We start from the raw sequence: 12,642 nt of genomic DNA, 5'->3' as shown, positions 1-12,642 counted from the left end.
AAAATAAAAATGGTTACCAGCGTGTTTTAAGCACTTAACGTATGAATGGCATCAATACTGATATTTCATGTATAAACTCTCGCTTACCAGAAACCAATCAACCAGCCTTATCCTTACCTCCCATGTTCAAGCTACTTATCACTTGTTTTTGTTTTGTGGAAGATAATGTAAGTATCCAGAAGAATTATTTTCGATGCCTGTGACTGCAATCAAATATCCAACGCTTTTGTGATTGTTTTTTTTAAATTCAGGTTTCTCATTCTTGCCTTTCTGGTTCTGCCTTAGTCCAGGAAAAAAAAAATAATTTGGATCCTTAAAAAGGAGGAAAAATAAAAAGGTTTGGGGGTATTTATTCAACCTACTGCGTTGGTATTTTTGAAAAAAAACAATCTTTCTTGGCAAGGCTATGTCATTGATATAGGCTTGGGGTTACGTCATGCCGAAGCCTACCACCTCCCTTCGGAAAGAGGCAGTCCGGTTGCAGCGGGTTAATCACCTTCCTACTGGTAGCTCTCCCGAGGCAGCACTGAAAAGCCTCTGCTTTTTCACCCTCCTTTAGTCCCAGGTTAATTTTTTTGCCTCTTTTAAGATTATCTCCACTATAATGATTTGCAATTTTCAAAGAAAAACAAAAACATTTACTGAGCACTTACTGTGAACCAGGCACTTTGCTAAATGGCTTCTGTGGGCTAATTTCTTTAACGCCCTCACTAAACGTTAAGTGGTTCTTATCATTCAGTTGAAGAAACTGAGGCTTGGAGCCATTAAGTAACTTGTTCAAGATCAAAAACCTAGAGAGTGGCGGGTAAAATCTGATCCAAAGTAGTTCTACAATGGAATCTGTAGGTACAAAATTATGATTTTATCTTTTATAAATCTGTTGTCTTATAAATTTCTCAGGTGTTTTCACTGCCACTAAATGTATATACTGTATACATAAGATTACTTTTTTACTTACTTGCATGCATTGTGCAAAGTCGAACACTAGGTGGCACCAAATATCAAGGAACTACCAGAACAAAGTACCATTTCATAGCTCACTAACAAAGTAGTTGGTTTCAAAATTAAAGTATGTATGTTGGCTCAGTTTTTATTCCCAGAAAGCAAAACTACTAATGTTTTAACATATCTTAGAGAAAAACCAGTAGATTTGCACTGCATTTTGTAAACTGCTTAGAAATCAAACCTTGCATTATTAATAATTCAGCAAAATATGCTATAGAGCCCTAGCCGGTTTGGCTCAGTGGATAGAGCGTTGGCCTGCAGACTAAAGGGTCCCAAGTTTGATTCTGGGCAAGTTCACATGCCCAGGTTGCAGGCTCCATCCCCAGTGTGGGCCGTGCAGGAGGCAGCGGATCAATGATGTTAATGATGTTTCTCTATCTTTCTCCCTCTCTGATATCAATTTAGAAAATATTTTTTAAAATGCAATAGGCTCTCTAGTTCTTAACTGTTACATTTTTAAAACCACTAACTAAAATTTCATGTTCATATTCAAAGTGAATTATTGACTTTCATTCAACTCAACACACATATATTGTGCAATTTCTACATAAATGGCCGAGTGAGGAATACAATGGTAGATGCCACTCACAGACTGACTTTTCAGGTCTTCTGGTGGAGAGAGCTATGCAAACAGACACCAAAGTGACACACGGATCAATGGGAAGAGAGGAGGACAAGACTAATGAAAGCCTCTGGGAAGACAACCTCTGGAGTCGCACTCACAGGTTTGACTAGGAATCTCAGATGGATCCGGTGCAGAAAGTCGAGCATGAACAGGCTCATGGGAATGGCCGTCTGTGGGTCCCATGAAAGTGCGGTGAAAGGCGAGGACAGAACAGTCGGCGTGGGGCCGTGTGGTGGCAGATCTGGACGGTCGCCCTGAGGAGGCCGCCCTGTGTTCCCCTGAACAGGGGGTCACAGAGAGACTCTGGCATCATGTGAGGAATCACAGGCATGAGGAGGCCCAGGGGAGACCCATTTAAGGGGCTACTGCAATCGTCTGCATTCGAGCCTAGAGCATGGGAAGACCAGGGCGTGAACCAGGGCAGGGGGACAGGGATGGGAGGGCATAGCTCAGAGTAAGGGGCTCTGAAGAGAGAGGGTGAGCTCGGTTATGATAACAGGTCAAGGGTGAGGGGTAGGGAAAGCCAAGATACGTGAAAGGACTGTTGGCATCTAGAGAGTGATGCCATTATCTGAAAACGCTAATACAGGAAACGGTACCTTAAAAGTCAGGTCTGTGGCGTCTCTCATTGGCCTTTTGCATAAAAATCACACAAAAAGGGAAGGGAGAGGAGGGGTGGGCAGGAAGGCAGAGGGAACTAATCCTCTGGTTTATGGTGTGTCAGCTGCTGTGGAGTGTAATTCCTGGAAAGCGGGCCAGTCGCCAGGGAAGTGGAGGCCCGAGCTCAGGAGGCCGGTTAGAGCTGAAGGCACCACGTGGGCTGTTCCCACGCAGGGCATGGTTTGGCCACGAGAGAAGATACACAGGCCGGGACATTCAGGAACACGGCAAAGGCCCTGAGAAGGTCTGCACTGAAGGCTTGTGCAAACCAACAGAAAAGAGACTCAGAGGAGGAGACGAGAGCAACAGAAAGAGGCCCAAGAGTAAACTATCGGGTCCATCAAGGAAAGAAATGGTGTTAGGATCGGACATGAACACATGTCCAAACCGCAGGGTTGCATCCGATGAGAACTGAGATGGGGTCACGGGTCTGGGGACCCAGAAGTTGGGGGACCCCCGAGCGGGCAGGGCAGCTGCAGGGATGGACTACAGGTGCTGGAAGCCCGGCTGAGGGGTGTCCCCTGCCATTCACGCCACCCACAGGTCTGCCCTGCATGACGGGAGCAGGTAATCAGCTAAGGGGAAGCTGATTAAGAAAAGGCCGCTTCCTGCTGTTTAAACAAAAACAACGGATGTAGATGGATGAGCAGGGACACAGTGATGCAGGAAGGATGAAAGGTAAAGAAGTGACCACAAGTAGCCCAGGGTCCCTGAAATCCTACCCGCAGGCGCTATCAAGAACTGAGGGAGGAGGTTCGTCTTGGGAAATAAGAAGCCGGATGAGCAAGGAAAAGGGGGAGCAGACACATGAGGAGTGAGAAGGTGCTGAGGAGGCTCGTCAATGGTTGTGCGCTCAGTAAAGTGAGTCGTGGACTGAGAACGGGGGGGGGCTGGGAGCAGGGCTGGGAGAGGAAGGAAGTGACATTCCGGCTCAAGGATGTGCGGATTGTTAAAGGGACGTGTGACACCGAGGGAGACCGGGGTTACTCTCCTGTGGGCTTGGCTTTCTTCAGCAACGCCTGATGGGCTGAAAGCGATGCTACCCAACAGGGCGATTGGCCTTTACTTTCCCGGTGCTGGGAGAGTGGGTAAACTGGGCAGAGGAGAATAAAGGAATTCCAGAGCCTTAGTGAGAACTGGCTGCAATCCCCTTACTCAGGGGACGTTTAATGAGCACCTATTAAGGGCTAAGCACCTTGCAAGATGCTAGGGATTTAAAGGAGCACAGATGGATACATTCCTATTCCTTCCAGAGATTGTGAAGCTTAATGAAGCACCCAGGCCAACAGGCAATAGTGATTCATTTGGATGAATGATGTAATGAGTGGCTCCCAACTGAGACAATTCTGCCCCCTTTCCCTCCCCCGGGGGGACATCTGCAATGTTTAGAGACATTCCTGGTTGTCAGAACTTGGGGAAGAGGGTGTGGTCCTGGCATCTAGTGGGCAGGGGCAGAGATGCAGCTCAATATCTTAAAACTGCCTGGCCGGCTTGGCTCAGTGGTTGAACATTAACCTATGAACCAGGTCACGATTCGATTCCCAGTCAGGGCACATGCCCGGGTTGTGGGCTCCATCCCCAGTGGGGGGCGTGCAGGAGGCAGCTGATCCATGATTCTCTCTCATCATTGATGTTTCTATCTCTTTCTCCCTCTCCCTTCCGCTCTAAAATCAATAAAAAAATATTTTTTAAAAATCTTACAATGTGTAGACACCCTCCAAAACAAAGAATTATGTAGCCCCAAATGTCACCAGTGCCAGGCAGAGGAACCTGCTATAAAGATACATAAGAGTTACATCACATCTGGACATGGGAGCAGAGGTTTTCTAGGGAGAGTGGCACGCAAGCTAAGATCTGAGAAATAGAGACGATGTCCAGGGGAGGGAAGGAGAATTTGCGTGGCAGGTACGAAGACCCCAACTGGCCAGGAAACGGCATCATCGGGGAATTAACAACCATCACCATCACCTACTGAGAAAATGGTTTGTGCCAGAGTTTCTACAAAACAATCTACATGGCCCTGGCCAGTTTGGCTCAGTGGATAGAGCGTCGGCCTGAGGACCAAAGGGTCCCGGGTTTGATTCCGGTCAAGGGCACGTACCTCAGTTGCAGGCTCCTCCCCGGCCCGGGCCTGGTCAGGGGGCGTGCAGGAGGCAACCAATCGATGTGTTCCTCTCACATCGATGTTTCTCTCTGTCTTTCCCTCTCTCTTCCACTCTCCCTAAAAATGAATGGAAAAAATATCCTCGGGTGAAGATTAAAAAATAACCTACACACACATTCTAAAATACAGTTCCATTAACAATCCGATGAGTCGGATAGCATTTCCATTTACAGATGAGGAAAAGCTGAGGCACAGAGAATGAAATAACCTGCCCTACGGCCCGCGGCTGGCCAACAGCGGGGCTGGAAGCTGAGCGAGGTCTGGTAACTCTAGGTGACCATCCCCAGCACCAGACCCTCCCGCCTGAGCCTGTGGGAGGACGGGGTGTGAGAGGGGAGTCACAGGAAGTGGCGCTGGAGGGTGAAGGGAAGCGCGTATGACAGACCTCATGCACAGAGAGGGTGTGGGAATCCCTGGAGGACAGTCACATGATTGCATCTGCTAAGAAAGACCGCGTCTGGCTGACGTGGAACGGGGTGAAGAGGGGGACAGGCGTTCATAACTCATCACTCCAGAGATCACAAGAAAGGGCAGCGAGGAGGGAAGTCCAAGAGCCTCAGACACGAAGATCGGTGTGTCGCGATTGGCTGGAGTCCGGGAAGCGGGGCTGCCATCCAGGCTTCCCGCAGGGCATGTCCGTGGACAAAGCTGCCATTCAGGGGCCAGAACACAGCGTTGGGGGCAGTGAACATGAGCTCAGTCAGGGATTGGAAATTCACACTGAAATGGAAAGGGAAGAAGCCGGTCCTGGGGCAGCAGATAAAATGCGATGTGAGATGAGGCTGAACAGTAAAGGCAGCAGAGAGGACCCTGAGTAGGTTTAACGGATGGGGAGCAGGAGAAGGGCCAGAGAGAGCAGGTTCAGAATCGGGGTGCTCATGGACGCTTCGGCTAACGTGGGAGTGACAGTAGAACAGGGGGGACGGGGGCCAGGAGGCCAAAGGGTGGGGGGCCATGTAGGGACCAGGTATACATACGTTACAACATGGATACTGAAACCTTTAAGTGATGGGAGGAGAAGGTGGAGATGCTGCAGAATGAATAGCCCTGCCCCTCCAAAGTCCATACGTTCACCCCTCCCCTCCAATGTGATGGTGTTAGGAGGTGGGACCATTGGGGGTGATCAGGTCATGAGGGTGGAGCCCTCGTGAATGGATTATAGAGGGACTCCAGCCTGGCCGGTGTGGCTCAGTGGTTGAGCACTGACCTATGAACTAGGAGGTCACGGTTTGATTCCTGGTCAGCACATGCCCCGGTTGCTGGCTCAGTCCCCATTGGGGGAGTGCAGGAGGCAGCCGATCCAATGGATGGTTCTCTCTCATCATTGATGTTTCTGTCTCTCTCTCTCCCTCTCCCTTCCTCTCTGAAGTCAATAAAAATATCTATTTTTAAAAGGGACCAGAGAGCCCTAGCCGGTTTGGCTCAGTGGATACAGCATCGACCTAGGGACTGAAGGGTCCCAGATTCGATTCCAGTCAAGGGCACATGCCTGGGTTGTAGGCTCGATCCTCCGCAGGGGGCTTGCAGGAGGCAGCCGATCAATGATTCGCTCTCATCATTGATGTTTCTATCTCTCTCTCTCCTTCTCCCTTCCTCTCTGAAATCAATAAAAATATATTTTTAAAAATAATAATAAAATAAAAGGGACCAGAGAGAACACCCTCACCCCTCCCACCACGCGAGGATGCAGGGAGCAGATGGCTGTCTATAACCAGGAAGTGGTTCTCAGCAGACACTGAACCTGCCGTGCCTTGATATGGGCTTCTCAGCCTCCACAACTGCGAGAAATAATGTTTGTTGTGTAAGCACCCAGTCTGCGGTATTTATGCTTTAGCCGCCCGGCTGGACAAAGACGGGGAAAGGGTCAGAGGCTAAAGCTCTTAAAAAGTGTCAAAGATACCACAACTATTTTAACAGCCCAGGTAATAAAACAGATGCATTTCTTTAAAAAAAGAAGTGTCAAATAGCATCCACTAGAGTGAGAATTGACTTCGATTAAAATTAGGGCGAGGAGACAGCAATGATTTCTATGAGGACTGGGAGCTGAAAGCAGGGGCCAGGGGAAGGCCTGGGGACAGGAGTCAGGAATGAGGTGAACGCTGACCCCCATCGTCCCCGGATGAGATGAATGAGAGGCAAAGGGCCTTTGCTGGAGGCTCTGAGGGAGGGACAACTAGACATCAGTACAAATGAAGAAACAGCAGTGTTGTGTTGAAGGAAACAGTAAAGTATGTTTGAGAGTTTGGTCAGAACTGAGCATACGTTCCGGAAGGCACAGGGGCTCGTAATGAAAAGAGTGATGGGCCAGTGGTCTGGGAAGAGGTGGGATGAACTTGATAGAGAGACAAGTGGATACGGCGGTGACTGTAGAGCAGCCCAGTCTCTGAGCAAAACACTGATGCTGCCATAGGCTTGGACCAATGCTACCCCCGGACCTCTCCGTGGTGATGGAAATGCTGTCTGTATCCGCGCTGTCTGATACAGTCACCGCAGCTACATGTGGCCACTGTGTGTAGGGAAATACAGAGCAACTTTAATGGATTGAGGTGTGGCCCCAAACATAGCAATGACCCAGCAGTAACTCCTATTATTCAAAGCTCCGACAGCACTGCCGGTCACCAAGTAAGAGCTCTTCCTGTCGTCATCATTATCTTTGAACATGCCTGATTTAGTATGTACCGTGGATCCAGTCTCATAGCTAAGATGCTATTATATACCCATATGTTATTCTCTGTGGCATATTTGGATGTTCTCAAAATTCCCTGTGGACAGCCCTAGCCGGTTTGCCTAAGTGGATAGAGCCTCAGCCTACAGACTGAAGGGTCCTGGGTTTGATTCTGGTCAAGGGCACATGCCTGGGTTGCGGGCTTGATCCCCAGTAGGGGGCGTGCAGGAGGCAGCCAATCAATGATTCTCTCTCATCATTGATGTTTCTATCTCTCCCTCTCCCTTCCTCTCTGAAATCAATAAAATATATATATAATAGAGAAATATGCTAATTAACCAGAAGGCTGTAACGGGTCGACCACACAGGAGGAGGTTGTGTGCGCAGCGTCCAGGGCAGGGTGGCAGGGGCCTCCGCGCGCCTGCACTGGGGGAGGGCCTGATCAGCAGCAGTTGTGGCTGCTTCAAGGGCCAGAGAGCGAGGCAGGGCTGGACTGGTGACTCAAGGGTGGGCAGTGCCGCATGATTTCGAATCGTGTGTTGGGCTCCTAGTATATATATTAGAAATTCACTGTGTATAGAAAAAAACACATCTGTCTTTAGTTACACATGAACATGTACTTATGGGTGTCAAGATTTTCACACCATTAAAAATTACCTGTATATATAAAAGCCTAAGCGACAGTTCGACCATTTAACCGGTAGCTATGATGCGCACTGACCACCAGGGGGCAGATGCTCAACGCACAGGCATGGAAACATGAAACAGACTGATGAATCTCAGAGGGAAAGGGGGAGGGGAGAGGGGAAGGGTGGGAAGAGATTGACCAAAGATCTCATATGCATACTAGAGGCCCGGTGCACGAATTCGTGCACTGGTGGAGTCTTTTGGCCCAGCTTGCAGGGATTGGGCCGAATCCATGCACTGGACCTCCAACATCCCCTGAGGGGTCCCAGATTGCAAGAGGGTGCAGGCCAGGCCGAGGGACCCCACCAGTGCACAAATCCATGCACCGGGCCTCTAGTCATCAAATAAAAAGATTGAGCACACAAGCCTCTCAACATCCTTGACCACAATGTACCATGTTCTCTGAACAGCAATAGAAGAGTATCTGCAGAGGAGTAAGAACTCTCCAAGTGGAAATTGGTTTAATTTAGCAAAGTTAACATTAACAGATGGGCATTCACGTTGCATGTTTAGAAAGAAGAGTTTAGCTGTGGAAGAATAAGGGAAGACATGGGAAAGGGGGCCATGATGGCCTGCCTGGCTCGGACCCTGCTAGACTTGCCTTGGTTTTCTCAAGGTTGGCCTCCTCCGTCATCTGCACGGCACGCTTCACCTGCTCGTAGGCGCCCGCCTCCCTCTGCTGCACGTCCGCCAAGCTGCTCCTCGCGGAAACCAGCGCGGACATGAAGTCATCTCTCTCCCTGTCGGCACAAAAAGGACATTCAAAGCAAGAAAGGACCGAACGCTCGTGCATTCCTAGGTCAGGAAGAAACAAGCCTGAAGACGCATCAGAAGAGGAGCCAGTGGGCGGGCGGCCCAACACACAGCGCAGGCAGAGAAGGGCCCTCTGTCCTCGCTCGCGGGGCTGGCAGGGCAGCGGGGAGGCGGGAGCATCGGGCTGGATGGCATCTGCTGGACAAGGGCCACTGTGGAGACGCTGGCACCCTGGGGGATGCAGATGAAGGCCCAGAAAAGGGGAAATTAGTTTGAAAAGGAAAAAAGCAACAAAGTAGAGAAGCTGGGGACTGTGCTCCAAAACAGAGGCAAACATATGAAGAAGCGACAACTAAGGTAGCTTACACCGCCAGTTCTCTCATCTACTTGAACAAATATATGTCCTTTCCCTTTTCTTAAAATATATTTGTATTGATTTCAGAGAGGAAGGGAGAGGGGGAGAGAGATAGAAACATCAGTGATGAGAGAGAATCATTGATCGGCTGCCTCCTGCAGGCCCCACACCCGGGCATGTGCCCTGACCGGGAATCGAACCGTGACCTCCCAGGTCATAGGCAGACGCTCAACCACTGAGCCCCGCCGGCCGGGCAATGTCTTTTCCTTTTCATCTGCCTCTCAGGCCTCCTTTTCACTCTCCTCTTCCAATTAAATTCTTTCACCTCCTTATGAACACCTTTCTTCTTTCAATGGGTAAGTACTGTTGAACCCCTCAAATGCCCTGGTCACCCATATAATACTCACAAGGTCACACAATCTCATCCCACTGGGTCTCCTCATTGCCTCGCCCCTCCCCTCCCCCATCTGGGCAGTTCTCAGAAGTGCCCTTAGCCAAGCTCTTTCTCCTGGAGAGAAGTGAAGGGAATGCCAAGTGCCCTGGCATGAGAAACAGCGTGGATCCATTCTTATGGGTTAAATAAACCCACATAAAAGGACCCAGGACATTTGGAATCTGTCCACTGGATTAAAATGACCAGTAGACCAAAGAGAAAGTGAGGTGGGAAACTTTCTATACACACAGAGTTAAAAAACTGTAAGTTGGAGTGTTGTGTGTCTTGCTAAAGAGCCCAAGTTTTAAACTGTGGTTTCAAGTTCAGCTGGAGTCATTGCTTGCAATTTCCTCTTCATTGCCAAGTTCTAAACGATCAGAAAACGGCCAACTGTGATTTTCTTTTTAATTTAGCAAACTTTGAGTCATGATTTCAAAGATTATAAACTCTGAGTTTGAGCTGCTTTCAGAATGAACCAGTGACTCCATTTAAAAAGATCTCTAACAGATAAAATGATTTAAACTATTTGTGGTATTTGGAAAACAGCCATATTTTAAGAAATATGTAATACTGAACAAAGTTACAATTATTAAGTTTCATAAAAGCTCTTTTTGTTTAAAAAAAGAATAGATTGCTGCAAATACCATAAAATTCATGAGAGCATGGTAACCTTATTTTAGATTTCCTGATGTGCTTAAGTTGAGAAATAAAATTTACTGTAATGTTTTTATTCTAAAGAAAATGAAAAAAGTTACATCTTTTTAGAAAATATAATAAAACACGATGATTATGTGAAAAAGTGGGAGTCAAAGCAAATTATTCTAGTTATGTGATAACTAAATTAAATGCAAGCAAAACTGAATGTATATTAATTTACACTTTTAAAAATATATATTTTTTATTGATTTCAGAGAGGGAGAGACAGACAGAAACACTAATGATGAGAGAGACTCATTGATCGGCTGCTTCCTGCACACCCCCTACTGGGGATCAAGCCTGCAACCCAGGCATGTGCCCTTGACTGGAATCAAACCTGTGACCCTTCAGTCCACAGGCCAATGCTCAATCCACTGAGCCAAACCGTCTGGGGCTATTTACACTTTTAAATGAGCGCTAACACACACGGGGACTGGCTGCACTGAGAATATGCAATCCAAGGAGAGACTATCCTTCTAGAAGAAGAAAAAGGCCACTCTTCAGGCCAGCACGTCTCACACCCACTGACAGTCCAGTGACGACTCGCCTGAAACCTGACCTGTTCCTGGCACCATGGCAGCATCAAGGCCAAGGTTCCAAACAGAAAGAATTAACGAGAAGCCCAGTGTTTGTACCTATCACAACAGGATCAAAACCTAACAGATGAGCGTCTTGTGCTTAATACATTGAACCTCTCTTCAGTATATCCTCTGCTGAGTGGTTTGCCACACTAGATGCTCAAGGAAATCAACAACAAAAGAACAAATGAACTCATGATCTGGCCACAGGAGGGCATTGAAAGAGGTGACATAAAACTCCCTCCCAGTTCCCCTATTTTATGATCCAAATTTAAAAAGTCATCAGACTATTTAGAACTGGAAGATAAATGATTGAGTTGCTCTGGTTCAAAGAATTTTCAGCCCGGCCAGCGTGGCTCAGTGGTTGAACATCGACCTATGACCCAGGAGGTCAGGGTTCAATTCCCAGTCAGGGCACATGCCTAGGTTGAGGGCCTGATCCCCAGTGTGGGGTGTGCAGGAGGCAGCTGATCAATGATTCTCATCATGGGCGTTTCTCTCTCTCTCCCCCTCTCCCTTCCTCTCTGAAATCAATTTTTAAAAAAAAGAGGATGCGGGAAGGAGCATGGGGGTCAGTTCTGGGCCCAATTAATGAGTATGTGGTATTTTAGGGGCTCAGCAAACAGGACTGAGCAAGCCCATGAATCACCTGGGCCAAATGTGTGAAATAAGGAGAAGAGAGACTTGGTCTGACATATACGTGTAGATATACATGAGCGTCACCCTGACCGATGGAGTGCCTGGGAAATGCCTTTAATGCCCAGCCAGGTTAGCCCACAGTCATTGCTAGTTTGGAGCATTTTAAAGCATCATTAACAAGTATTATCGCTGCTTCTAGAAAGCAAGTCGGGAAGGCTGACTTCAACATTTCCTTGTTCCTCATTTCTGGGAAGCCCCAGCCATGGTCTTTCAAAGCCAAGTTTACTGAGAATTGCCGACGACCCGCCCCAAATCACGAGCTGGACAAGAGTCCCGCATGTACAACAGCAATCACTTCTCTCTGAGCAGTGACACTTCTCCAAGGCGCAGGAGCAGCAGAAAGAAATTTAATACCAGCAGCTCCATCCTGATGGAAGAGGTATTTTGATGGTAGAGCAAGAAAAAGAGATGATTGTCGCTCTGACCTACCTTGTGGCATAATGAAAGGCAGCAGCTCAGGAACACCAGGACTTCAAGGCAATGTTTCAAATCAGTCCAGTGTTATCAGCAGCTAAGTAGACTCTCCAGAAAGTCCCTAACGCCCTCAAAACACCACAAACACATGGGTGGTCTGGTCTCCTTTTCAAGCGCCCACCTCATTCCTGTGTCATGCACTCACTTCACTACGTGCTTAAAAGATCAACCAAGCAGCTTAGAGCTGCTGTCCCCAGACAGCGGCCAGGAGACTCCTGATCTGTCCTCGGTGGGATATGGTTTTGCAAATGTCATGTTAAAGTCATGCAGGAAATACAGCTCCTGGAGCGGTCATGCTTCTCGTTCTGCATAAAGACAGAACTCCACCCCACCAAGAGCTGGCAACTCTTCAAAGTCAGAATAAACTCAAAATTCTCGAGAAGAAGTGAAAGAAGCTGAATACCAGCTGAGGCCAGGGGATCAGATAGACAAAGATTTTCATTGACAGCACAAGCGGAGGCCTTCCACTGTGTCCTGTTATTAAGTAGAACATGAGCCCATGACATGCTGACAAAGCAGAAAACCGAACTGAGAAGGTTGACATTTATTTTAGGAGGCGAAGCGCTGAAATGTAAGAACAGAGACAAGGGACTATATGACCGATTGAGAAGAGACTCAAATTCCTAAGTGACTGCCAGGCTTGGAATCAATGTAAACATTGTTCCTTCCTTTTAAAATAGTTTTCTCATCATCTTCAAGGACAATGTAAAAGGCAATATAATAGAGAAAAAAACCCATGGGGTTTTTTTTTTGTTGTTTTTTTTTTAAATAAATTTTATTGATTTTTTACAGAGAGGAAGGGAGAGAGATAGTTAGAAACATCGATGAGAGAGAAACATCAATCAGCT

At 47.7% G+C, this 12,642-nt stretch overlaps 1 protein-coding gene across 1 annotated transcript in view; it reads right to left on the bottom strand.

Annotated features, from left to right (window-relative positions):
* The window catches only part of SDCCAG8 (serologically defined colon cancer antigen 8), a 200,558-nt gene that overhangs the window by 149,991 nt on the left and 37,925 nt on the right, over positions 1-12,642 (bottom strand). The window contains exons 6-7 of the mRNA XM_023744152.1: positions 8,690-8,790; positions 8,408-8,546 (exon numbers count right to left, since the gene is read on the bottom strand). Coding sequence (XP_023599920.1) covers positions 8,408-8,546; positions 8,690-8,790 — 240 coding nt within the window. The remainder of the gene's footprint in view (positions 1-8,407; positions 8,547-8,689; positions 8,791-12,642) is intronic.

Source organism: Myotis lucifugus, unplaced genomic scaffold, assembly GCF_000147115.1.
Source record: "Myotis lucifugus unplaced genomic scaffold, Myoluc2.0 scaffold_432, whole genome shotgun sequence".
Taxonomy (NCBI): domain Eukaryota; kingdom Metazoa; phylum Chordata; class Mammalia; order Chiroptera; family Vespertilionidae; genus Myotis; species Myotis lucifugus.
Note: the sequence above shows the minus strand (reverse complement) of the source record. Positions and strands in the feature narration are given on the sequence as shown.